General features: G+C 32.2%; 1 protein-coding gene across 1 annotated transcript; it reads left to right on the top strand.

Annotated features, from left to right (window-relative positions):
• The first annotated feature begins 4042 nt into the window (after positions 1-4042).
• Positions 4043-21441, top strand: LOC140435718 (uncharacterized). Its single transcript, XM_072524439.1, has 6 exons — positions 4043-4056; positions 8926-8997; positions 16060-16130; positions 16878-17160; positions 17399-17531; positions 21418-21441. The coding sequence occupies exons 1-6, from the start codon at positions 4043-4045 to the stop codon at positions 21439-21441; spliced, it is 597 nt and encodes a 198-aa protein (XP_072380540.1).
• The last annotated feature ends 6020 nt before the right edge of the window (positions 21442-27461 follow it).

Here is a 27461-nt window from a genome sequence, read left to right as displayed (position 1 = left end):
ATTTTAATTTTATGGCCACCTATGAAAAATCTAGTTTTTCGAAAAAGTGATACCAGGTAAAAAGTTTTAAAAATAATGAGTTAAACTAATGATGCCACAAAATTAATTTGATTTAAACGTACTCAAAAGTTTGGGGGGATTTAGGGCTGAACACCTATCTTAAAATTTTTCTGTGAGCTTAGATTTTGTTGTTGCTTTTGTATGAAAAATGCTTTCAGAACAAGAAAGTAACGTGTCCATTTTTATTACAAAATGTCAAGTAGTTTAGGAGATAATGCAAAAACACAATTTTTATTTTGTAACTTCAAAAGACTGTAACTTTTTTTGTGTGCACTTTTGTACTAAGGTAAGTTGAATTCAATCAATTTATTTTTGTCCCCGGAATGCTTGATTTAATTTATGACATACCTTTTTGAAACACCCTGTATACATAGATCTGTATATACTACTACTACAAAAGGTATTTACTCCTTAGTATTTACCTACAAAAAGATTTCCAAGAAGTATCACGAAATTGTCAGATAGTCAATATTTCATTCTATAGAAAATTTATTTTCTAAGTTTTGAGAATTTTGTGCTACATTGTAAATATTTTGTATACTTATCTACAAATTAGACTTTGTCTATCATCTTCAATAAATACTAAACAACAATATTAAGGTTATATTTTTAATTTCGCAACAACCTACAATATATAACAAACTACAATAAACAAAATTTGTCTACCAGATATCTTCTTATTTTTTACTTTGTTTGGCAAATAAATATTTGACATTTTATCTGATAAATTTATTAATGTCAGTTGGTAGATTAGATTTCTTTTCTAGGTGGTATGGTGGTAGGAGTTTAAATTCAAACTAACATAAAGCTTTAAATTACTTTGTTTATTAAGTCTTATCTTAAAATTACAGCTATCGATATTTTTGGTTATTTTGCGAAAAAATTAATTAAATACATTAATATGTAGTTAATAGTATAAATAATATTATATATAATAATAATAAATATATAAATATGACTGAAATATTAGTTGGTAGTTCAGAGTTCTTTCCTAGGTGGCGCTAGGAGTTATCCTACTGGACAAAGTAGTTGTAGTTCTAGCCTTTTATACAGATAGAATAAGAGTAGTCCTAGCGTTAAGGCAATTAAGTCTTAGCTGTGACTTCTGTTGATTTAAACCTTTTATTTTTTAATTGCGACAGTTACAGCGCTAAACAAATATACTCTTGTACCATTCATAAACAATTATTTTTCTCCTTATAATATTAATAGTATTATCTGCACATACGTAAACTTACACTACAACGTCTTCTTAAAGGTAAGGACATATATTTATAAATATTTATAAATAAAAATCTTATGCGGCAAATGGGCTTGCATTTAAGCTTAAAACTAAAATACACAAAAGATATATGGTTACATGGTTTATACGAGTATAAAAATGTTTATTTCATGATTTTGCGTATTAGTTATGTTTGTAGTTCTATGAAACAATAAGCTTATTTAAGTATGTGCTTTAAATGTTTAAACAATAACAAGACATACAATAAACAGTAAGTATAATACACATAAACATTTTTCTATAATTTAAAAATTTTTGGTTTTTATAAAAATTTTTTTGTAGGTTCTAGATTGGACTCATTTTAAAATATTTTGAAACTAGTATTAAAATTATATGTAAAAATGGTTGCAATCTACTTCTAAATAACAAAGGTCTTTACAGAAATAAACTTATTTTTGAATATTTTTTCGCTGTAAAATAGCCATGACATATACAGCATTTATTCACTGGTATTTCCTTTTTGAGTACAATTCTTAATTATTGTTGTCTAATTGCTTATTTTTCATCATGCTGTAATATTTAGAAAATTTGTGTTAGTTTTAATTATAGTTAAGTATGAAACTGTGTAGTGTACCATTTTGTGTCATTTTAGATTTATCATCAGTAGAGGCAATGCTGTTAGTACCCAAGGTTCCCAAAAATCGTTCAGATTGCCAATAAAACCAGTAACATTTATATAGAATTATAAAATAGAACTCGTTTGATACATACACACTGCCCTATTAAATTATTTTAATAAATTTAGCTTCATGAACAGAATTTAATTAATTTCTGTACGAAGGTGATTTTTTTGCAAATAAAATAAACTGATACTCTGGCATATCCACGGATTCAACACAATTGTTAAAACTTAGGTTGGCAGCTTCTGGATTACCTATTTTCTGAAAATTTGCTCTAAAAAATGTAAATTCAGTTCCCCCCAAATTTATTAAACACAACACTAAAATTACCAACCAAAGTAATAGCAAATATTATAACACTAGCAGAAGAACAACCAGATTATAGGTCGGAAGATCATGCACTGACTCTACATTTATAATGAGGCAAGTGCAAGAGAAATCATTCAAATATAACAAACCGGCATATCTATGTGTCGTGTACCTTAAGAAGGCATTTGATTGGGTCAAATTCAAGGATATTTTCTACTTATTGTGCGCAAGAGATACTTATAGGAATAATCAAAGCGATCGAGAGTATTTACCAAAACAACAAACTACAAGTAAAAGTAGAAGAAGAAATAACTGACTTTATGGAAGCTGGCAATGGGATAAGACAGGGAGATTCCCTGAGTTCTCTTTTATTTAAACTGATTATGGATGAAATAATAAAAAAGTGAAAGCTAAAAAAGGATATTAAATGAGAAAAAAACAGCTTAAAATAATCTGCTATGCAGACAACGCAATAATACTATCCTAAAGTGAAGATAATTCACAACATATTATGCTGCACCAATTTTATATAAATGCCAGAGAATTTAACGTGTTAGTTTCCTCAAAAAAGAAAAAATGCATGGTTACAACAGCAAATTTACTAAGATGTTAATTGGAGCTGGAAGGTGAGATAATAGAACAAGTGATAAAGTTTAAATATATAGGCATCACAATATATAGATACGAAAAGCTCGAAACAGAAGTGAAAGATCAAGTGAATAGAGGAAACAGAGACGCAGGTTGTCTGAATAAAACAATATAAAGAAATAAAAATACCAGGAAAGACATGAAAAGCAGAAATGGCAAATCAGCAGTCATCAGACCAACACTGAGATACGCGAATGTCACGACCTAACACACAGACCTGGCAGAAACACGACCTGACACAGAAAGGACAAAAAGGATTTTAGAAACAACAGAGATTAAAATACTTTTTCAAATTTGGCAAACCTTTCATTAACGTTCATTTAAATCTAAAGGAATTAGATATCAAACTTTAAGACTCTGTCTATGTTCTCTCTAGAGTCCTTTTTGTAACATTGGTGACGTTGGATCTAGAGCGTCAATTTGGGTTCTAGAGTCAAACCGTGGTACTTTTCTTACATAAAATTGTCCTGGAAATTTCGTAAAAATAAAAACTTGATATTTCCTTTCAATATTACTTTATTTCGATTATACCTGACGTATTGATTCGAAAAATATATACATAGCCCCATGAGAAAATGCACCGTTTGGCCGAAAAATGGAAAAAACTATAATTTTTTGTAATATATATTGGCGTCAACGAAAGTCCTATAGAGTCAAACCGGTGCATTTTTCTTACATAAAATTGGCCGTTCGTTCCTCATGTATGCTCAGAATTTTCCTACATGTAACGGTACTATTGCACTTATTAGATTTGTAGCTAAATGAAGATTTTTTCTACAAGAGTCATTGCACAAATATGGACAGGCAAGGACACAATTTTAAGAAAAAAATCGAGTTTTTGTTCTACCAACTAATTATAATCACTGATAATATTTGCTTCAGTATACAAACTTTCTTATTTCTTAATGTTCATATGATTGTTTTTTTATCAGGAATTTTTGACACTAACGGACGTCTTTTGTAAGCGAATAAAAATCTGTTTTAGTACGATTCTATTAAAAAAAAGGATAAATGGGGAGACATTAAATCGGTTTTATCAAAATAAAATACTCAGACAACTTACTTATACTCGCTATATCAAACTGGTCTTTAGGCAAAAGGCCAAGGTACAGAACTTTTTAAAATGACCAAAGAGAGGTAAGTAAAACATTTTGGTCATATCATGAAAATAAAATAACATATGAAACTATATATTATCGACCGTATGTTATTTAAAATGATCTCTTTGATATGTCAGGTTCTGTCGGTCTTGAATTACTACTATTCTATTTTCTAGTCACTTAATATTTCGCCAATTGATCATGTGCTTGATTGGAGGTGCTCTGAAATTTATTAAACAAAGAGGTAAGAAAACTTAAGAACTAAAGTCTATAAATATATAACAAAAATAAATATTACTCCTTTTACAATAAGATTAATACTGTTTGAAATAAGTCAATGTCAATTTATAGTTTATTACAGTTTTTGTTTTTGTAATATAACACATTTACAGTTTACATTTACAGTTACATTTACTATTTTATAATTATTTACAGTTTGTAAAAATACATGGGATGTTGTCGAACATTTTAATAACACAGGTCACCAGTTTTACTATAATAATGTTATAATTTTATTTTGTATTTTACGTTACAAAATCAAAAAATGTAATAAACTATAAAGCAGACACCAATCAACTTAGTAACATATTGTAATATTCGGCGATCTATTTAATTTAAAATTAATTTATCATGTATCTGCTAAACTTGAATTTGTCATTTATTTATTTGAAAAATTTTTAATATTATTATAAAAAGTGTAATATTATTGTTTGTTGCATATTTTTTGTGAACAATTTGACCTTTGTAAATTCAAGCAATTTTATTCTTACGTTACTTGCCTCTTTTTTTAATAAATTAAAGTGCTCTTCTGATGAAGCGAATAATTAATTGTCGAAATATTAAGTTTCTAGCAAACTTTGTCTTTATCCCCGTCGGGAACGACTTCTGTTATAACATTTCCATAAGTTTCTATCTTAAGTAATATAAAACCCCTTTACCGACATGTCCTGCCCTGCCTGTCTGCTTCAAGTCTTCGTTAGTCTTCTTCTCCAAATCCTCCCAGAAACAGATAAATTAGCTTTTCTTCATATTTGAATCACCTTAACCCATGCTCTCTCACTTTGGCATTAACTGGAGCCTTTCATATATTTCCCCTAACATACTTATTCTTAATTTTATCATTTTTTGTCACTAAGTCATCAAAGCATTCTCTTTTCTGCCATCTGCATTTTCCTTGATGTTCATAATTTTTTTACTATTCAAAATTCAGTTCTGTTTATCAGAGCTGGTTTTCTGGCAGTTATTTTTCTTTCTGTTACATAACTGATCACTCGCTTTTTTTACTTCATTCATCCTACCCTAATTTTACTGCATGCATCTACATTAACATATATTTCCCCATTACTCTATAAGGAGCGATGCTTGGTATCTATTACCTTTCACCAAAAGTGTGATAATTTCAAATCAAAAGTTATTATTTTAATAGGATTAACCCCGTATTTAAATGAATATTGAAAATACTCTGTTTTTGCCTTAGTTTTAAACATTTTTCCTTAAAATCCCATCTCCACTGTTCCAGTTTTCGTTCTTAAATCTTTTGAGTATCTTCTACTACCACTACATCATCAACAGCACACATATTCTAATACTAGCTGTGTCTCACAATCTTGACATATTCACTGGGAACTCCTTTTTTATTGAGAGCCCACTACGGAATCTCTAGAGAAACTTTATCATTTTCTTTCTTAAAATGAATGAATCCCATATGAGCGTCTATTTCTTTATTTCTGTATTTTAGTAGCTGCTTTATAATAGAAATTGCACCTGTTTTGACTTACGGTGCTCCAACCCTGTCCCTAACAAAAAAACATTGCTTTACAACTTAAACTAAAACAAGGGATAAGAGTTACACTAAAAAAACGGAGTTACAGATTTTAGAGTTACTGGAGAGAGCTTAAAGAGAACTTAGAGAGAACAGACGAATATACTATTAATAATGTGTAATATATATGAAATAAGAAATGAAAATAAACACAGATAATCAATCTGCAGAAGTAAAAATAGGAAAAAAATTTGCTTATGTGACTTTTCATAATTTTATAAATTTCACAAAAATGTGTTGGTTTAGAGGTTTAAGTATTAAATTAGGATTTAGGTTGATATTTCCCCCAAAATAAAGACATATGGCACTCTTTTACTTTAATAAAAACTTCAAAGTATTTACAATTGACCAGGTTGTGGCAGCAACTTTCATTTATTTTCTACGATCATTAATAGTACTCACTCGATTAAAATATAAATACTTTGTATTGACATTACTCGGTTTTAAATATGCCGCTTGCAAGGCCGATTATAATAAGTATTTGAATATTTACAATAATATTTCGCCCTTATTTGTTTATTTATTGTTATACCAATAACACGTTCGGCATTGACCTGATTTTAATTCGATCGCATGTAAAACAATTTGCTCTGAATTTCTTAAAATTGATTTCTTAAGATTTTGTTTTCTTTCCTTACAAATCATCACAATAATTAAAAACAAAAAGTTTTTAACAATGTGTACTCCCAGTTTATACTTATGGGTCACAAAAATTTATTTTTACAAAATCAAATATTAATAGAATAAAGAATACATAAACAGCCTAGGAAAGGCGTAGCGTAAATATAAATCTAAGGGATAAAAATAACATTAAATAGATTAGGGGAGAGAACTAAAGTAAGAAATGTCTAAAGAAATATATTTTAACTAAAATAAAAAGTTTACAGGAGAGAACAATATGAATACGAAGGTCAAAATAATTTAATCGTGCAAGGGACACCCTAAAGAACAAAAAAAACAAGGCAGATTAAAAAGAGTATCCAAAACACTTATGTTTCGAGTTAGATAAATATACATAGCAAGAAATAAAGAAAAGTGAAAAAAATTTATTTCGTCTTTTACACAACCTCTAATTCTTCTGTTGTCGGTCAGATAGCCAAGGGGGCCAGGCAGTCGATTCTCATTGGCTTCACTGTTAAATGGTTCAGTGGATGTGGGTTCAATCCCCGGGGCGGTGTACAGAAAAATAAAAAAGGCTAACGCAGCAACTTAAAATTCTTAAACGAATCTGCGGCTTAGACTAGAATATGCTGGTGTCTGATCGGCCTATGGTAGAGCAGTATGGCAAGAGATAAAGGCTTGCCTCTCGGTGATACTCCTCCATAGATCTCTACTTCAAGGGCGTGGCTCCTAAATACCGGTGTATATATATACATAATTCTTCTGTTGCGTACTACAATGTTTTGTTACAAAGAAGATATTAATCTGGATTAAAAAATGAAAGGATCTTTATAAAACAAGTTTTAAGACTTTAAGCAAACCAAATAGCTTTATACAACAATACAACAAACCATTGGCACTGATATTTGTCGACTACGAGAAAGCATTTGATACCATAAGCCATCATAAAATGTTAAAAGCATTAACAGAATGTCGAATAGACCATCCCATCGCTACATCAACATATTCAAATATATTTACCAAAATGCCACAGCATGCGTAAGACTATGATCAGATAGCAATAATCATAATATTTCTGTTGGAGTTTTATGCAATAAAAAAAGGGTAAGACTATCTGAACAAGAAACAAATAAATTCTATATACAGAGAAGTGCGGCAAGGAGACATAGTCTCTTCAACTCTTCAAAGCTATTCACGACGCTTTTAGAACATACTTCTAGTAAGAAGGCACATCTGAACTAGTATGGTAGCAACATAAATGGAGAGAAGCTCAGTCATTTGAGGTTTGCAGATGACATCGTTCTTATAGCCGATCATATTATGGACGATGCAATAATAATGTTTGAAAAATTATATCACGCTTTCTTGGAGGGTGAACTAAAGATTAATATGAACAAGACACAAATAATGACTAATCTGGTGGTAAATTAAACTATGTATTTAAATTGGATCTACCCATATGCCTCAAAAGGAAAATCTTTGACCAATGTGTGTTACCGGTACTCACTTATGGAGCGGAAACATTAACACTTACAAAAAGGTAGTTAATAAGATTTGCGTGACTCAGATGGCTATGGAGCGCCAGATGTTGGGTGTCTTTCTGAGAAACCGAATCTCAAACGAAGAAATATGTCGTAGAATAAAAATAACAGACGCTATCGAAGAAATCGCGTCATTGAAATAGAATTAGACAGGACACATCGCCAGATTATCAGATAACTGATGGACAAATCGTATTTTAGAGTGGAGACTAAGGCAAGAAGCAATACCTAGCAGAAGACGCCTACCAACTAGATGGACTGACGAAATAAAGCGTGTTAGCAATAACTGGACGCAAGCCGCACAAGACAGAGATAGATGGAAAGAGATAAAATGATGAACAATACCTTTAACTGCCGTCAAGGATCATTAAGTCAAAATATTAACCGACGATGTGTGTTGAAAGCAGGCGGAACACATTTGGAATATTTGTAAGAGGATGGCTCTTCAGAAATATAATAAAAATTAAACTAGAATTGCTGTGGCATGTATGTTTCAAAGAGTTTTACTCAATTCGTACTCTAAAATACTAAAAATATTTAAAACAGCATTTATCAGCGTTGTATTGAGTATACATTTTGACCATTAATAGTCTTCTAAAAATGAAGAAATAAGAGTTCACAGTAGTCATAAAATTTATAATTTCCGAAAAATTTAGGTATTTTATGCTTACGGTTTTAATAAACTATGCATTTTATAGGGGGCCACAAAGTCAGCATATTTTAAAATTCATTATCTAAATTTTTGCTAATTTTAAATATTTACTGTTAATTTATACTGGTTATACTGGTTTTATTATATAAACTTTGTTAAGGCAATCTGAGCGATTACGTAAAAATCTACAGGCACAATATGGGCCTAAAATGTCAACATTGGCACCTTTAAAATCTAATTTTATACTATTAAATTGTTATTTGTTGTCAGTCGGGCTGATTCGCAGAGAGTTCTGTTTCGTCCTTCAAACCACATGGGAGCCGGAGGAGCTGCACATTTCCAGTAAGTATATTTTTTTAATAATTGACATTTGAAGTAGTCAGTGACATTAGAACTACTACACCCACAAAGAATAATTTTTTGAACTCAATGTTTTGGTAACAGAATGACTATATTTATAGCATCTTCTTCTTCTCCTTCAGCCCGCATTGGTCCACTACTGGACATAGGCCTCTTCCATTTGCTTCCATTGATTTCTACTCTTGGCAATTCTCATCTACTGCTTGCCCGCGACTTGTTTGATATCATCTGCTCACCTCTTTTGTGGTCTGCCTACTTTTCGCCTGTTCTCTCTTCGTCTACAGTTTGTTAATGTCTGTGTCCATTCTTCGGGATTATCTCGGGCAACATGTTCGACCCATTGCCACTTGCGTCTTGCTATACGTTCTGCGACATTAGTAATCTTTGTTCTTTCACGAATGTCGATATTTTGAATCCTGTATCTCAAACTAATCCCTACCATGGTCTCTCAATCGCTCTTTGGGTTGTACTGAGCTCCTCTAGGATTTTCTTTGTAAAGGCCATGGTCTCCAGTTTTTATCTAGTTACAGGCAAGATACATTTGTCATAAGCCCTACGTTTTAGACACATTGGTATATCATATTATACTATGGTTATATTATTCTTCAAGATAAAGCTTAACTTGCTGAAAGCTACCGAAGACAATTGTATGCGTTTTTTATTTCGGGTATTTGGTTTTCTGTGCCGATTTTAATGGTATGTCTATATCATTGAGTTAGAATCTATGGAGAAGCTATGAGCATATTAATGTGTGTATTAAAAACGGCGTAGGTAGGCGTGGCTAACGATGATACCAATATGGCGGTAGGATCATAACCGGACTTAATAATATTAAAACTACTATAAAAATATGACTAGTTATTCAGAAGATTTAATCATAATCTAAAAAAGTGCAATACATTTTTATAAACTATGATTTACTTATTCCGCGGTAAACACTAAAAACACGATATATTATACATAAAGATAAATTAATAGTCAAATTCTATTAATTTATTCTCTGAAGTACGTTGTAAGTAACATTGCTTCTGCTACTGCAACTACGTGGAGAACAAGAAACCTGCAACCTGATAGTGCATTATTATGCACTATCACAATATATTATTACAGTTTCTATAAAAGTATTATAAAACTAAAAATATTTAAAAAACAACAAACGTAAACAAACGTATACGATCTGTCAAAAGTGTCAAAACAATCTTAACAATATGGCCGAAGTGAGGTCGTTTTTAGTCACGTGATGCCCTCTCCATAGATTCTAACTCGATGGTCTATATATATAGTGGTCTACATTTTTAAGACTGACGTTGTCAATAACAATATTAGTTTGTAAATTACTGATTATTTTTGTTTTTTGAAGGTTCATTTTAAGACCTATTTTATTTGACTGCTGATTTAATTCCTTGAGCATTTGCTCCAATTCCCTGATATCTGTACTAAATATTACTATGTCGTCCGCAAACCTCAATTGACTCAAACGTACACCATCAATGTTTAGACCTTCTTGCTCCCAGTCGAGCTGTTTGAATACATTTGCCAATGCTAAGGATAGCTAGCATTGAAAAATATTTATATTACGTTATGATAAAAAAAGCAATGTTTACCTTTTCTACTTTTTGTAAAAATAAAGTTTTATTTTTAAATTTATTTGTAAAGAAACCGATATAATATGAAGACCGGCTGATACAGAAATTTTTAGTTATTATTTCTCAGTCTAATAATTATATTCAATATAAGAAAATGCCTCCTGTTCGAAAACATTAAAATTACTACCATGTTAGCGATTTTGACAGCAGTAGAATTGTTGCCTATAGAAATATGAGTTTGTCGTATCACGAAATTGGCCATCGTGTTACTTGTACAGCAATAAAAATTAGGTTTCGAGGCGTGTCACAGAGCGTCAAGATAGGCGCTTTAAACTACTGGCTCTGAGAGACCGTTTTGCTACTACGCGTCAAAACGCTGACCAATGATTTGGAGTAGAAGGTAGACTTGTTTCTAAGCGTACACTATACTGTCCATTCAAGCCTTTGGACTGACTTCATTGATTTCACACCTGATTTCATTCCTCTTACGACTAGTGCTTCCTTTGACTGCGGACCACTTTTATTAAAGTTTGCATTAAAGCAGACACTGGCAGTATTGGGTGGCAGATTGGTATATTGTAGCATTCAGGAATGAATCGCGATTTTGTTTAAAAATTAATAATGATCATATGATGGTAAAACGCCACCGTGGAAAGCGACGAGGTATCGGGTTTGCTGTAAGAGGCATGTACACAGAAAAGTTGGTGTAATGATATGGGAAGCTACTGCTTATGGCAACCAAGCACCACTTGTTGTTATTCGATACAGTATGATAGCTCCGCGTTATGTTGATGACATCTTACTAACCACTATACACTTATAAGGAAGAAATATAAGTATCTGAGATATTTTTGAACCAAACTGTTTATTAACACATTTTGTAACTTTTGTAAACTTACGCGCAAAAAAAATGCATTAACGCGACGGTAAAAATTCAATATCTTTTGATTAAAGTGTCCTATCGAGAAAAATCAAAATGAGTTTTAAAGGTGAAGGGTGCATCTTTCTGATTTCGTATTTTTATTTTGCTGCACATGAAGTCAGTTTCTATAAGGCTGTTAAATAAATAAGCGTTGATTTTGACATTTTCTTGGATTTTCATTAAATCAACAAAATTAATCGCTTCCGTTGACCAATCTCTATGGATTTCTATTATTGCATCGCATTCTTTAAAATTTATCACATATAATTTAGATTTTTAGTTTTTGCAACAAGTATCATGCATTTGAAATATGCCTAAAAAACGCTAAATTTAAACTTTCACATTACAAAACAATGCTCGTCACTGGAAATATTTTCACTAAGATGGCATTGAATAAAATTTATAGCTGAGATTATGTTAAGTGGGTTAGTTATATTCAGTGGGTTCTCCTAAACGAAAATTACTAACCAGCAGTACAGAACTTGAAGTATCTAATCTTTTTCTAAATATACCTGTCTTATTGGAGACCACGTTTGACCCGTCTTATTCTATTAGTTAACGTTAGACCAGTCCACTTCCTAAGATTGGCCAACCAGGATATATGTCTACGTCCAGGGCCTCTCTTACCCTCAATCTTGCCTTATAGAATCAACTGTAGAAGTCGGTATTTATCATTACGCATGATGTGGTCGAAGTAAGCCAATTTTCTGTTTTTTATGGCGTTGATAATTTATTTGTCTTTTCTTAGCCTCTGGCTAAGATATATGTTCTGATATATTAAGTAGTTATGTTATTTGTGTCGTGTATATATGAGACCCTCAACATACGTTGGGGGCACCACATTTTAAATGCCTCTAATCGTTTTATAGCATCTTCTTTAAGGCTCCAGCTTTCTACTCCATAGAGGAAGACATGAAAGACGTAACATCTAAGAATTCTTATGCGTATATTGATACTTAAAGATAAGTTACAGGGAATCTTCCTAAGGCTGTTAAAACAGCTTCTGGCTTTTTCAATAGTTTTTATTTCGTAGCTGTGATCCCAAGTATCCTTAATATTGCATCCCAAATAGCATATTTTTTCCACTATTTCTAACAGTGTATCGCCTATTGTAATTTGGGCGTTTATGTTGGTGTTCTTACTAATGATCTTTATTTTTGTCTTCTTGCAATTTAGTTTTAGGCCGTATTTGTTACATGTTCCTACAACGTTATCCATCATCCTTTGGAGCCCCTGCGCAGTATCTGCCAGCAACACTGTATCGTCTGCATATCTAATATTGTTTATAAGTTGGCAATTTACAACAATCCCATCTTCTGATTCGTCCAAAGCCTCTCTAAAGATGTTATTAGAGTATATTTTAAATAATGCCGGTGACATTATGTCACCCTGTCTAACTCCTTTTTCGACTGTGAAGATCTTATATAGTTCGTTGTCTAATCGTACTGTTGCTTTTTGTTGGAGATATAAGTTTGATATCAGTCTTATATCGTTACCATCGAGTCCTGATGTTTTTAGGATATCGATTAGTTTCCCTTGTGGGACTCTATCAAATGCCTTTTTGAAATCAATGAAGCATGCATACACACCACAGTTGATCTCTCTGGCTCTCTGTATTAGAACTTGCAAACTAAAAAGTACTTCCCTCGTTCCGAGTCCTGCTTTGAATGCAAATTGAACTTCACTCAGGTGTTCTTCTAATTTGGTGTATATGCGCGAGTGAATGATAGTAAGGAGTACTTTAAGTTCATGGCTCATCAAACTAATTAATCTATGTTCTTCACATTTTGAAGTGTTTGGTTTTTTAGGAAGTCTCGTAGATGTTTCGTAAGAGCTGTGATTTGGAGTTCCTTTTATAGCTTTAAAATTTCATCATGCACCTCATCAGGTATAGGTAGTTTAACATCAAAATGTATTAATAGGTGTTTTTTAGAGGTACAGAACTTTGAAATGAAATAAAACACAGATGATTTTTTTCAGTTAACATGAAATTGACTTTATTTAAAAGATAATATTTTGGCATTATAATTTAAATACGGTTTCTGTCATATGACTGTCACGGCCGACTCTGACGTAGTCTAATCTAGATGTCCAATTTTCGATGAATCTTTCCAACATTTGTGGTCGTATATCGGCAATAATGCGGCGAATATCGTTCTTTAAGTAATCAATTGTTTTAGGCTTATCCGCGTAGACTAGCAACCTTACATATCCTCACAAAAAATAGGTCTGGCGGTGTTAAATCGCACGATCTTGGAGGCTAATTCACAGCTTCCAGACTTGAAACTATGCGGTTACCAAACGTTTCTTTCAATAAATTAATTGTGGCACGAGCTGTATGACATATTGCGCCGTCTTAATGGACAGCTCCTGCATACCATATTTGTTTAATTGAGGAATGGCAAAGTGAGTAATCATGGTTCTATAGCGGTCACTGTAACGTTCTGACAAGCATGTTTTTGAAGAAGTACGGACCAATGATTTGACCAGTCTACAAATTACACCAAAGAGTCAGTTTTTTTTAGATTTAATGGTGTCTTACCACACACTTAAGAATTAACTTTGCTCCAAATACGGCAATTTTATTTGTTGACATAGCCATTTAACCAGAAGTGAGCTTCATCCCAAAATCAGGATTAACGGCAATCTCGTTTTGGGCCCATTCACAGAATCTACGCCTTACTAGGTGATCATATAGCTTTAATCCTTACACAAGTTATATTATGTAAGCACACAAATTAAGATCTTTCCGCAAAATCTTCCGTAGAGTTGATGGACATATATCCAACTGCTGTGCACGATGACGAATATACTGATTCGGGTCTTCCTATATGCTACGCTCTACAACAGCAACAACTTCTTCTATACGCACTGTACGACGTCGCTATGGATGCATATTATCATTTAGAGTAAACGTGGTGAAAAAACGTTTCCTGGTTAATCGAATTAATTGCTCTGATCGAGGATTATATTGACCATAAAATGGACATAGTGCGAGATACGTATTTCGAACAGAACCATGATTTTCAAGATAAATTTTCACAATTTGGAAATGTTGTTCAGGCGTCAGTCTATTCAGGCCAAAATTTCAAACTAAACTAAACATAAATCACTTAACAGCTGTCAAAATAGCTACCGGGTAATCAAGTGTTGTCAACGTATATTTTTATACCTCCAAAAATTACCAAGTACATCGTTTGTGTAATGTGCAAGTTTAAATTTAGCGTTTTTAGGCATATTTCAAATCCCCCGTATTTATAACCATAACTTAAAATTGTAATTTGATGATATAAGTTTTGAAGACTAGGCACTTTATTGAAATTAACAAGAGCAGAGTTATAATGCCAACAGGGGAAAAAGAATTCATAGAACTATTTAAAGTAATTAAAAGTAAAGTTGTATTAAAAAACTAAATTTCTAGTGATCAGTAAAGAGCCGCTTAGATGCAAACTAGAAATAGACGGCAAAATTGTAGAACAAGTAATGAATTTCAATTACCTAGGAGTAGAGATCACTAGTGACAGGGATATAAGAACATACACCACAAGGCAAGCATCAAAAGCGGTAAGAGTAAGTGGTTGCCTCCGAGAAACTATATGGAGAAACAAATATCTGACTACGGAAACCAAAATGAAAGTATACATGACAACAGTAAGACCAATCCTAATATATGCAGCGGAGACAAGGATTAATACAAGAAAGACGAAACAACAAATCAACAATATCGGAATGAAAGTATTAATATCAATAGCGGGCATATCATTAAGAGACAAACAAACCAACAGAAGTATACGCGAACAATGCAAAATTCAAAATATTAATAGGTGGATAAAAACAAGAAAAAAAACTGGAACGAGCATGTAAACCGCATCCAGATAGATTAGCGAACATCTGTTAAAACAATAAGCCGTATAGCAGAAGACCCATTGGAAGGCCGCCAAAAAGGTAATAATATAATGTACAGTAAACAACGAATAAAACAGAATAAGAGGCAGACAAATAGGAGTAATCCTAGTCACGCGAAGAAGAAGAAGAAGAAGAAGAAGAGTAGGCTCTAGCAATGGAAATTTTATAGTAAACTTTTAATTAGAGTTATAAATTTTAATAATCTCATGAGAATCATAAAAAATGACAAAAATCGCGTAATATGTATAATCGCGTAATATCTTTAGGACACTCTAATCAAATGATATGGAAGTTTTACCGTCGACTCGATACCATTTTTATTTAAAAAATTGCTATTTAAAAAAGCGCTTATACAGTTTTTTGTTTAAAATTATCTCAGCTACATTTCTTGTTTAAAACTATTTTTTCTGCTACCTACAAGTTCTTGATACATTGATGTTTTCCGTTTTTTTCCTCTTATAAGGGGGATTGTAGGAAAATGCCCAAGTAGGAGTAGCCAACTCTTTGGCTTTTTTTTGGCAGCTTGTTGGTATGATTTTTAGAACGTCCGTTGCATTCTTGTCTTTGACGACTGGAGTATTTTATTTCAGTATATGCAAAACGATACTTCATGGCGTTAATATTTTTTAGGGACCATAAAATGCAACAGTTAAAAAGAATGGGTGTTGGATCATCAGGTGAAGAAGATCAAGGACATTCTGGTATGTGTAAAAAATACTATTTGAGACATAAGATGTCTAATAAAACAGCTACAGTTTAGCTCTAGTCTACTTTAGCATTCTAGTGTATAATATCCTAAATTGTTTGACTTAATATAAAAAGTATAACAAAATAGCGTTTTCTGAACTCAAATACGTACTTCCAGCTTCATCGATTAAATGTTGTCTATTATAGTCTAATTTCTTATTTATGCCTTCTTATCTCTTATATACTGATAAGATAACAGACAAGAAATGCCATCTACTGTTACTTCCATGTACAGATTTTTGTGTTGATATATCTTAAAAAATAATATTTACGTCCTAAAATAACGGCATTACCTCATTTATTCTAATATGTTGTTATTTTAGACATCTATTCTATTTAGTTGAATTTTTAATTATTCAGTTATAATTATATTTTAATTAGTTATGTTTTTTGCTGTATTTTTCTTTGCTGAATAAAGTTCCTTTCATTGTTTTTAAAACGTTCTGCTCCTTAAACCATTTATGGCATACACCCTTAATGATTTCTATTCGGTTATTAGTTTTTCTACAATTATCTCATCCCTAAGCAGTTCTTGCTCTTTGCTGTGTTTCCTAAATGGTTGCATTTATTGCCGAATAAGATCGAGTAGTTAAAAAAAATATCAAGTAAAAAACATATAGAATTAGAACTTTTTCACAAAACATGAGTCAAACAATTTAGGATTGGCCCTTTAGATAACCCTTAATTTTATTTTTACAAAGGCGAGGAAGAAAATCTGTCCTTTATAGACCTTCAGCACAATAGTTTGAAGCTTCCAGAAAAGAAAGGAATTCTGAAAAAGCACGATTACGGCATTTTGATGATGGGTGACGGTAAGGAGAATTGGGTGAGCAGTGGTGCCAACGACGAGATTATAAGCCAAGTAGATATGTCTCAGTTGGTAAGTGGTCCTGGGCCGACAGAAGTGGAGAGGACGTTGAAGACGCTCAACGGGTACCACGAGGATATTATAAAAGCGTTGAGGAACGCTGCTTCCTCTCACAGGTGAATATTTACATTTTTGTACTTTTGTTCTAGCGATAGTATTAAGATTGTGTTTTAATTATAACTATATAAATATAATAGATTCTTTGTTATACTTGTCTTATATCATAAATTTATATTAATTGTAGTTCATTTTTCTCCATCTAATATATAAAGCACACAATAAATAAAAGATTCTCCAATTTGCCCACTAGAATCGCATTATTCTTCTATAAATTAAAACTGGTTAAATTTTTAGGGGTACATCAACTCCTAGTGGTAGCACAAGTGCGTTAAGTGAAGAATTACTGAGGAGAAGCCTGGCACAATGTGCAGAAAGTTACTCAGATTATAAGAGAAGTGGAAGTAAAGAAGACGTTTGTGAGCAGCAGGTGAGAATCATACTAATATTTAATTTTATTTTAATTACAGTTGTTATCTATGATTTTATTTTATTATTTATCTTAATATTTTGGTGTAACAGCAGTCGCGCAACGCCACTTGTTTTATAAGGATGAGTGGCAGTTGTGTGAGTTGATAAATCCATTGCGCATGTGCCAATAGATATAGTTCTCAAATCATAATTAAGAAATCAATATTCTAAAAAAAACTAAAAATAATAAAACATTTTTTATTTTAAAATAAACATTCTGGTTATTGATCAAGTTAAAATATAAAAAGAATATCTATATTAGACCATATTTCAAAAAATATTTGTTAAATTTGAGCTCCATATTACAATTCAAAATTATAGAGCCATTAAATATCATTCTAAAAAAGAAACAACAGCTCATTTTAAATAAATAAATAAAATTAAAAAACTCACTGAATAACTAGCTCCAAATATACAGTGCAAATTTTGGCGCATTCACAAGGTCGTTGACAACTCGAACAAAGGCCACTCGCCATCTTTGTCAAATGAGTGGCGTTGCGCGTCAGGTCTCTTTCAATTTATTTTTGATACCTTCCGTTTCTGGCAACCCTAATTTGTGACCCTTTTTTCACAGAGAACCTTATATCATCATATTAAAAAACGCTTTAATTTGATATAAAACATGCATACGTCTTGAGCGTAAAAAATTTTACCCTTTTAAACCTGGCTGCGGAGCAGTTATCGCCAAGTGAGCACCGGCACCCATAACTTTTTATTCTTTATATGCGTTCCTATGATATGAACGATTATATTTTAAATAATTACCATTAATTTAATTATAACTCTTTGCGCCAGTTTTCGACTGGCAACCTGTTGTCAAGGTATTCTTCCATTCTTAAAAACATATTGGGTAAACTAAGTATAAATACTACTGTAAAAAAAAGATCTATTCCTAATTACAACTCTATTCAGAATCACTGTCGCACAGTATATCACTATCATCACTGGTATTATTTACAGTTATAATTAAATAAGTTATTGTTGCCAAATATTTAGTGTATTCTTTTTCTACCCCCATTACGTGTTTAATGATATTTTTACAAATTGTCGCTGTATGTGGATGTGTCGATGTGATAATGTGTCCATGTTTTTTACTGCTTCTGCAAATAATTAAAAAACAACCGAAGAAAATTAAGGAGCCACATTTTTTCTTTTTATATTTCCTGTTAATTGCGTCCATAATAATGATATTAGATTTAATATACAAAATAAGAAAGTAGTCTAAGCACAGTATGTCTAATATTAAGAACACAGTCATTAACAATATATTTCTTTTGAAATTGGTTACTTTAGTAACTCTAATAAATGATTTTTAGTATATGCTTCTTTTAAATACAAATCTTCCTCATAAAAAATTTTTGGATTTGGGATTTGTTCCAAGTAGAATTCAGGATTATTTTAATTAATCTGGAATGGTATAAAGCGTTGGTCATGATAACTATGCCAGTTTAAGCAATTTTGAGAGAACGGTTGTTTCAAACAAAAACTTAAAAAGGCTATTATCTATATCATTGTGGTAGTACAATGACACTTTTAATATTTTTAGCAGATATCAATAGTTTGTCGTTGATCTATCCATTTTCTCCAACGCAGTCCAACATAATAATTCTTTTATCTGCATTGGAAAGTAATGCTATCACAGACCACTATGCTACTGAACACTTTTTATTGTTATTTATCCATTTTTATTGAATTTTTTATTAGTTGAGAAATTGTTATAAATAAGGAGGTTTCCGGAATAAACGTTGGGTAAACTTTTTACTGTAGGGGAAGTACGTACAAAATGATTTTATTATTTGATTACAACTCTTGCTTAATAATACACAAAACTGTCAGATTCTACATTAATTTTCACTGGTTCTGTATTAAAAATAATCATAAATTATTGGGTAAATTTAACATAACAAAAACTATTTTTAATTTAACTGAGATTAGCCAAAAACCATTTTGTCCATATGCTATGGACAAAATTACATACACACTTAACTATACTGTTTATTTAAATGTATATTGTCCTATTAAAAAAAATAATATCAACAAAATAATTATACACAAATTTTAATATTTTTAATTAAAAAAAATATTTATTTACATAGCTCCCAAATAAAACTAAAGACTTTTTTTGAAACGTCGGCGGAAGTAGCGTGAGTCCAATGAGAACAATTATTGCACCGCACCCAATATTTTCCAGCCCTGGAGTGGGAATAAAGATCGTTGCAATATATACATGGAGAGTCTTCCAGATCATCATCTTCAGTGTTGTTAAACAAATTTTCTTCTCCACTGTCGTCTTTAACTAACCTTTTACTGACTTGTCGTTTTCTCTTTGCTGGAGGATCTTTGGGCTTATTTCTCAATTTAATTTCCTTCATATTAGGAATAAAGGTTAGAACTAATGACGTTTGATGAGTCTTTGGTTTACGTTTTCCCTATTCACTAATAAATTTAACTTTAAGAGCCGGAGAAAGTTTCTCTATAAAAACAGAAAGAGTGGAAGTCGAGACACGTTCATTTTTGTCGGTGGATAGACAAGTATCCTTTGAAATACGTTTTGTAATAGCGTTTTGCAAAATATTAGATCTTGGAATTCGATATAAATCATTAACGGCTTCTTACATGGACGTATGCAGCTTGCACTGAGATTATGTAGTCGTAGGAACTTGTAGAATATTTGTTGCAGGAAGTAAAAAGTTATCATTTTGTGACTGTTTAGATGGCCCAGCAGTCGAAATATCGTGTGGTTGTTTAGATAGCCCAGCATTTGAAATATTACCTGAAATCGTTGGCTGCTTAAATTACTCATTGGGATATTTTCCAGCGGAAACTATTTGTAGTTTCTACAGGCTCATACATATAATCGGGAAATACGTTCGGATTTAAAGCCCAAATAACAGCAATTTTAAATCCGTTACAACTATTTTGCACTTTAGCTGCCTTGCCGTATGTTTCATTGAACAAGCCGGATATCTGTAATTGTGTAACAATTTGCCCAGGATGTGCTTTTAACCACTTGGATATTTCTTTGTTAAAGTATATTTCAAGGGTGCGAAAAGAGTAACATCAAGAGGCTGCATGCGATGGGTGCAGTGCAAAGGCAAGCAAATAATACTAATGCCGTTTTGTTTCGCATATTCTAAAGCATCAATCCCCTTATAACTTGCGTGCCTAACAAGAATAGAAATAACTTCATCGTCATTACTAGCTTTCACAAAATTTTAAAAATTTCGGTTATCATCCATCCTGATTGTTGAACCACACCTAAAGTCTCTGGAGGAGCTTCGTCGAGACAAGTTTATTTTTCATAAATGTACCAACAGCATTAACGCAGCAAACAATAGTGATGTTTAGTTCGCGCTCTGCACTGGTTGTAACGCCAACCTGCTTTCTACCAGTAGTAGCCAAAATTTTCTGTGGTTTTTGTACAGTAGAAAGGACCGATTCATCAGCATTATGTATTCTATGTGGCTTGTAGTCTACAGACTCCAGAAGTTTTTCATATGACTGAAAAAACTTTTTGATTTGAGGCGGATTATTTATTTTCATACAATAACAACGACTGGACTTAACCTAAGTTCTTAATAAGAGACAAAGTCCTTTGAAAATCGTTGAGCAGACTACTTTGCAATGGTTTTACTTGATACAGACTTTTATTGTTTAATTTTTTTGTCCCACCGTTGGAGCCTCCAAAATAATTTTCTAAATTATTGTTAATTCGTCCCAAGATAGCATAATTGATCATGTGTAAAAGATTTTCCCAAAGATGACATCTTTATTTGTCATGGCAACATGCGTAGAAGGCATATTATATTTGCTATATTACATACATACTTCTTTTTCTTTTCTAGATCCGTATACTTTCAGTCAATTAAGGTCAACTGTTCATCGCTATATTAACATTATGAGGGTTTAATTTTTTGCCTGGTGAAATATGTCGGCTGCGTTAAAAATTAAACACGTTTCGGATATTAAGTAACCGTAAATGTTTCTTTTTATTGTATATTACGCTCTATTATATTTTAAAGTATTAGCTTTAATATTAAATACACTGAACCTCTCAAAAATATAACACATTCTGCACTACTAATTAATCCATATTCTTCCCCAACGCCATTTCTTTCAACGTCTTCAAAAATAATGGCTGTTATTCCGTGTGAAAAAAATTAAATTTTACTATTATGAGACTATAATTATATATATATATATATATACATATATATATATATATATATATATATATATATATATATATATTTATAAACTGTCACATCTCTCAGAATGACGAAAACCCGTATAATCTGTAGTCCATGAAATGAATAAGAGACTCAAAATTTTCCTAAATTTGAAACTTAAGACCAAAAAGTAAATTATTTGCAAATGAGAAGAGACAGAAAAAGGCAGAATTAAAAAATTGAAAATTACCAGGAGAGGAGAGAATACCGAATAAAATCTTAAAATACGACTGACCAGAACAACAATTAAAAGCAATAGGAAAAACAGAATACCACAGGAATAGAGATCAAGCATTCTAATACTTCTCTTAAAAAAAAAAGATAAATCTGATCCAAACAATAACAAATAAATTAATTGATTAAACACAACACTAAAATTGACAACCAAAGTAATAAAAAATAAATTGAAACAAATTATAATACTAGCAAAATAACAACAAGGTTTTAGTATAAGAAGCTGATGTACCGACTTTATATTTATAATGAGGCAAGTGCAACAGAAATCATTCGAATACAATAAACCAGCATACTTATATTTCATGGATCTTAAGAAGGCATTTGGCAGATTAAAATTGGCAGAGATACTTGTAGGAATAATCCAAACGATCAACAATATCTACCAGAACAAAACAATAAAAGTGAAAATAGTAGAAGAACTAACTGATCCAATTGAAGCTGGCAAGTCGCCACTCATTTCTATCATCGGCTGTTCTTGGCCTAATCCTTTTTCTTTCTAAAGTCATTTGCCACACAGTTCTTTTATCTTCTCTTCGGTTTTCCTCTATCTCTTCTTTCATTAACTTCTAACACCTCTATCCTTCGTCCTACATAGTTTTCTGACATGACCAAACGATTGCAGTCTTTATTTTTTGAGACGTACCCTTCTCGTCTTACCTAACATTCACCGTAACATTTTCATTTCAGCTACCTCCTTCTTCTCTTCCTGGATCTTCTTTATAGGCCACACTTCACTGCCGTACACCCACGCAGGTCACACGACACTCTTGTATATCTTTCCTTTCAGCCCTTCCCTAATTTTTCGATCACAAAGTACCCCGTTCGTTTGATTCTAGTTGAACCCTCCAGCCTGTATCCTGTGGGCAAGTTCTCGATATAATATGCCATTTTCTGTTATGTAGGAGCCAAGATATTTAAACTCTCTTACTTGTCCTAGCTTTTCTCCAAGGAATTCTACGTATCGAACAATTTCTTTTACTCCCAATGAATTTACTATAACCGCAATAAAATTTAATTTTCCCCAAATCCGTGGTTATAACAGCAAATCTACTAAGATGTACACTAGAGCTATAAATTTAAATAATAGAACAAGTGATGGAGTTAAAATATTCAGGCATCACACTATCTAGCTGTGAAAAGCTCAAAACGCTCGAAATTCTTCCATCCATTCCTGTCCAGCCTTTTGTTTTTGTGGGTTAAATTCATGAGCAAAGTTGTTTTTCTCAGCAAACTGAAAAGCTAGTTCTTAAACCGATGCGCGCGTTAACGCAAACAAATGAGATTCAAGGAATTTTAAGTGCTTCACTAATTGTCTTTCCACATCAAAAGAAAAGGTGAATTTCCAGCATCCAAGACCTTTTGAATTGATCTTCAAAATTGTATTATTGCCCTATGCGTGGCTTCGTAGTATTGTTTGGGGAAACACAAATGTGTTTGATGCCAATAACCAACCCATTTCTTTTTTTGAACTGCTTCTATAGCTCTCTGCATTGGATATTCACTCCAAGATTGGTGACCAGTCTTACGTTTTTAATTGCGAGGTATTTTGTTATATCTGTAATAAATAAATCCCTAGATTACATTTTCAGTTCATTGCTGAATTCATAAGGACAAAATGACGTACCTATGTCATTATATCCGTTGTTCAGCTATGTCGTTGTGTACATATAGCGTTATAAAAAAAATAAATAAATTCAAAGAGTGCTTTTTTTGAAGAATAAATTATATTGGATGGACAACAAATCCATTAGTGATACAATAAATGCAACAAAAATAGGTAAAATAGCGAAAACTACCGTACCACTCTCTTAGGTTGCGCAGCCATGACATTCTACGCCTCCCTATGCTTCTCATTCTTTGGATCTTTCCCTGGATAATCAGTTGGAGCAAGGTGTATTTCTCTCCACGTATAATATGTCCGAGATATTCCAATTTTTTATGTTTTAATTATATTTAAAATTTCTTTACAAACACCTATACTACGCGATAATATCGAAATGAGTGAGATGGACGTAAGCCCGTTTTCACAGACCGTTAAATTCCATTCAGACTACGTGATTCTATTGTCAGCTGCGCGTTTAATGCCACCACATTACTAATAACTATGATATGTCATTTTGTACGTGTATGTCGTGTTGTACGCATTTTCCCTAATGTTGTGTTAATCGGTTGTGTAATGTTATTTTCTCTTCTGGAAAATGCACTAGCTCTTTCATTGCCATGTATTTCCTGGTAACCTAAAACTCATATCATTTTGATACTTCTATGTTCCGCCAGTCAGTCAATTTCCTCTCAACATTTCCTCACTAGTATATAGTCCACCTTAGAACTTGTAAAAGCCCCATATAGCCACAACACTATCTGTACATTTATTGATTCGCTTCAGTTCAAAATCTCTTATGTTACTTTTTTTACACACTGCAAGATTGAAAATATCTCTGCCTAAAATATACAGTTATATTCTTAGATTGCACTTTTAGAGCCGTCTGTGCACCAGGTACAACCCTACGTTCAAAGTCGAATGTTTTCTCTGCCGTATTCCTCTCGTAGGCAAATGTCTACAAGGAAAGATACTTTAGCCCTATATCTAGGTATATTATGGTAAAAAATGTTGATGTATTCGTTAGAAATATAAATCTGGTTATCACTATCGATAATCAAACTAATTTAGGCACATCTAAAATTATACTTTGATTTTAAATTAAGTGATTATATTTATTGATACTTATAAAGTTATATGATTTTAGATTTACATAGTGTTTTTGCCCAAGGTAAATAAATCTCATCCAATAACCTCACATTGTAGGCACTTTTGAAAGCACTTGATCAAATGGCACATTTTTTAGAATATGTAACTAGTAATTTGAAATTATATGAATTTATAATATTTACACAAACACTCTCTGGAGACACAACTTTACTTAATAAGTCGCTGACTTCGAATAAAACAACAACTTTCAGTCAAGATTTAACCTTATTCATCAACATGGTTTCCTTCAATCTTGACACAATGCTTCTCTGTTAATTTATTGAATTTTTTATATAATGATTTGTCGTTGGCCACTGCTTCCACGATAAACTACATATTTAATTTAAAAAGCTTATCCTAAATTATCTAAATCATTCTTTGAGATCTGCAAGCACCCAGTAATCACTGAGGTGCTGGATATACTAAATACGGTGGGCGTTGTTGAATTTGAAGTCAATTCATTTATTTTAGTCATCGTTTCGATTGTTATTCGTGCTTGTTATTTACGGCCCTTTTATAATTTCTTATTTACAAAACATAAATACCGTTACATAATATTTACGATTAATCGTTTCTCCTACTGTCAACTCAGCTATCGTTCGATTTAATTTCGAAAAAATAAACAAATGTGCCATCAGTTTTTAGATAACAATCTATTTATTCGAATCGCAAATGCGTTTTATTTGTGATCGACTGTGGGGAAATGCAGTATCTACTTTGAACACAGCTTTTGCACTGACAAATGTTTATTAAAACGGTAAATAAACTACTTTTTGATATATTTAACGTCGCCTTTAGTCTTTGGTCTTTTTTGACCATTTACGGAACGGTGATGTAATTTGGGTGACTAGAGTATTTAGAATCATTTGTGATTATTCTATGGCATTTGAAGTCAATACATTATCTCTTTCTCACTATTTCTTACAAAGCAGTGTCCAGAAAACATTTCTCAAGTTGCCTTGTATGAACAGTTTTGTTTTCATCTGCAAAGATTGTTCTATCAACATGTAAAATTCAGGTTTTTTCGGTTTTTTTTTTTAAATTGCAAAAGTAAAGTCACCTTAATCATCGTAACTAAGAAAATATTGCTCCCATTGGACCCAATTTTTTACAAGTGAGGTTTCAACAATATTATTTTTTACAGAAATTCTTTTTCTGAATGTACGTTTGTATTATTAGTAATGCAAAGTGTATAAATATAAGGAGAGTGATCTATTAAGTGATGTAAAGGTGTAAATAAATATAAAGATAATCTGTCAATGGTCCATCGTTATTTTCTGATATTTTTGTTAATACTATTTTTCTTATTTCCTTTTTTTTTTAATTTTTACTGTTATTTGACTCTTGCTGTGATAATAATTTTCTATGAAAAATATATGACTATTAGTCTTATTATTTTTTATATTTAAAAATTGTTTTGATACTTTATCATCATCACCATCATCATCTTTGGTGCGACAATTATTTGTGAATCCTGGCGTGCTCCAAGATTCATCGCCATTAGTTTCGCTGTCTAGCGAGCTGTTGCCATTTTCTGATTTTGAATACTCCAAGTTGGACATACCTCTATCCAACTCACCTAATTGGCGGTCACAGAGTGCTTCTATTTCCTACAGGTCTTCCTGGTAAGGTTTTTACCGATCTAAGTCAATGTGTTTTAATGAAAGTTACGTCATGTGATTTATTAAAGCGTAGATAGTCCGAAGTATACCTTTTACGCCACTACCCTTGGTCTTTCATCGCTTCAAATATTTTGCACAGTATTTTACGCTCAAATATTACCAACAGTCGTTCATCTCCTTTCTGTCCCATTTTTGATGACTTCCCTCAGCAGTGATTTATATTTAACAGTTTAACAGTTTTTCTTTAGATATTTCTTGAGCCCATAGTATGCCTTATTTATAAGGTTTCTTTATCTTTTCGCTTTTTTTTGTTAGTATTAGTCATCATCGAGCCAATGTATGTGAAGCTGTCTTACAATAATAAAATATATGACTTTAAAAGACTCTTTGCCGTTCGCTGTAGCATTCTTAGTAAGCGGCATGTATTTGGTATTATCTTCGTTGGTAGCTAGACCGTCCTGTTTTGCCGCTGTTTCCCATGAAAGATTGCTCAACATCTCGCTTGTTATTCCCTACAATGTAAATGTCATTAGCGTACGCTAAGATTTGCATTAAAATAATATAAATAATACCACCAACTCTCATTCGCATGTCTTTGACTGAATTTTTCAAGGCAATATTAAATATGAGCAGGCCAGCGCGTAACCTTGTCTAAGTCCATCTTTTATCTCAAAAGTTTTAGAATTCTCTCCCTGTATCCTTACCCTTGCTTCTAAGGTAAACATTGGCTTAACGTCGACAAATTATGGGTTTCAATATTTAGTTACAATGTCTTCTTAAGGACCTGTCCTATTGAGTGAATATAGTCAATTGGTGATTTTCATAAAGTAAATCCGGCCACGTATTTTTCAATTATGCCCACTGTAACCTTTCGTAGAAAATATTTTCTGGTATTTTATAAGCAGTTGTTAACTGGGTTTTACCTCTGTAGTTGTCAGACTGGAGCTGGTCGCCTTTTTTATGTAGCGGGTATATCACATCTTAGGACCATGCACAGGGCATGGTCTTATTTTGACAGACAAGAAATAAAAGTTTTTACAGTACCTCTAACA

The sequence above is a fragment of the Diabrotica undecimpunctata genome, chromosome 1 (assembly GCF_040954645.1).
Source record: "Diabrotica undecimpunctata isolate CICGRU chromosome 1, icDiaUnde3, whole genome shotgun sequence".
NCBI classification, from domain to species: Eukaryota; Metazoa; Arthropoda; class Insecta; order Coleoptera; family Chrysomelidae; genus Diabrotica; species Diabrotica undecimpunctata.
The sequence above is the reverse complement of the archived record's forward strand: the minus strand, read 5'-3'. Positions and strand labels throughout refer to the sequence as shown.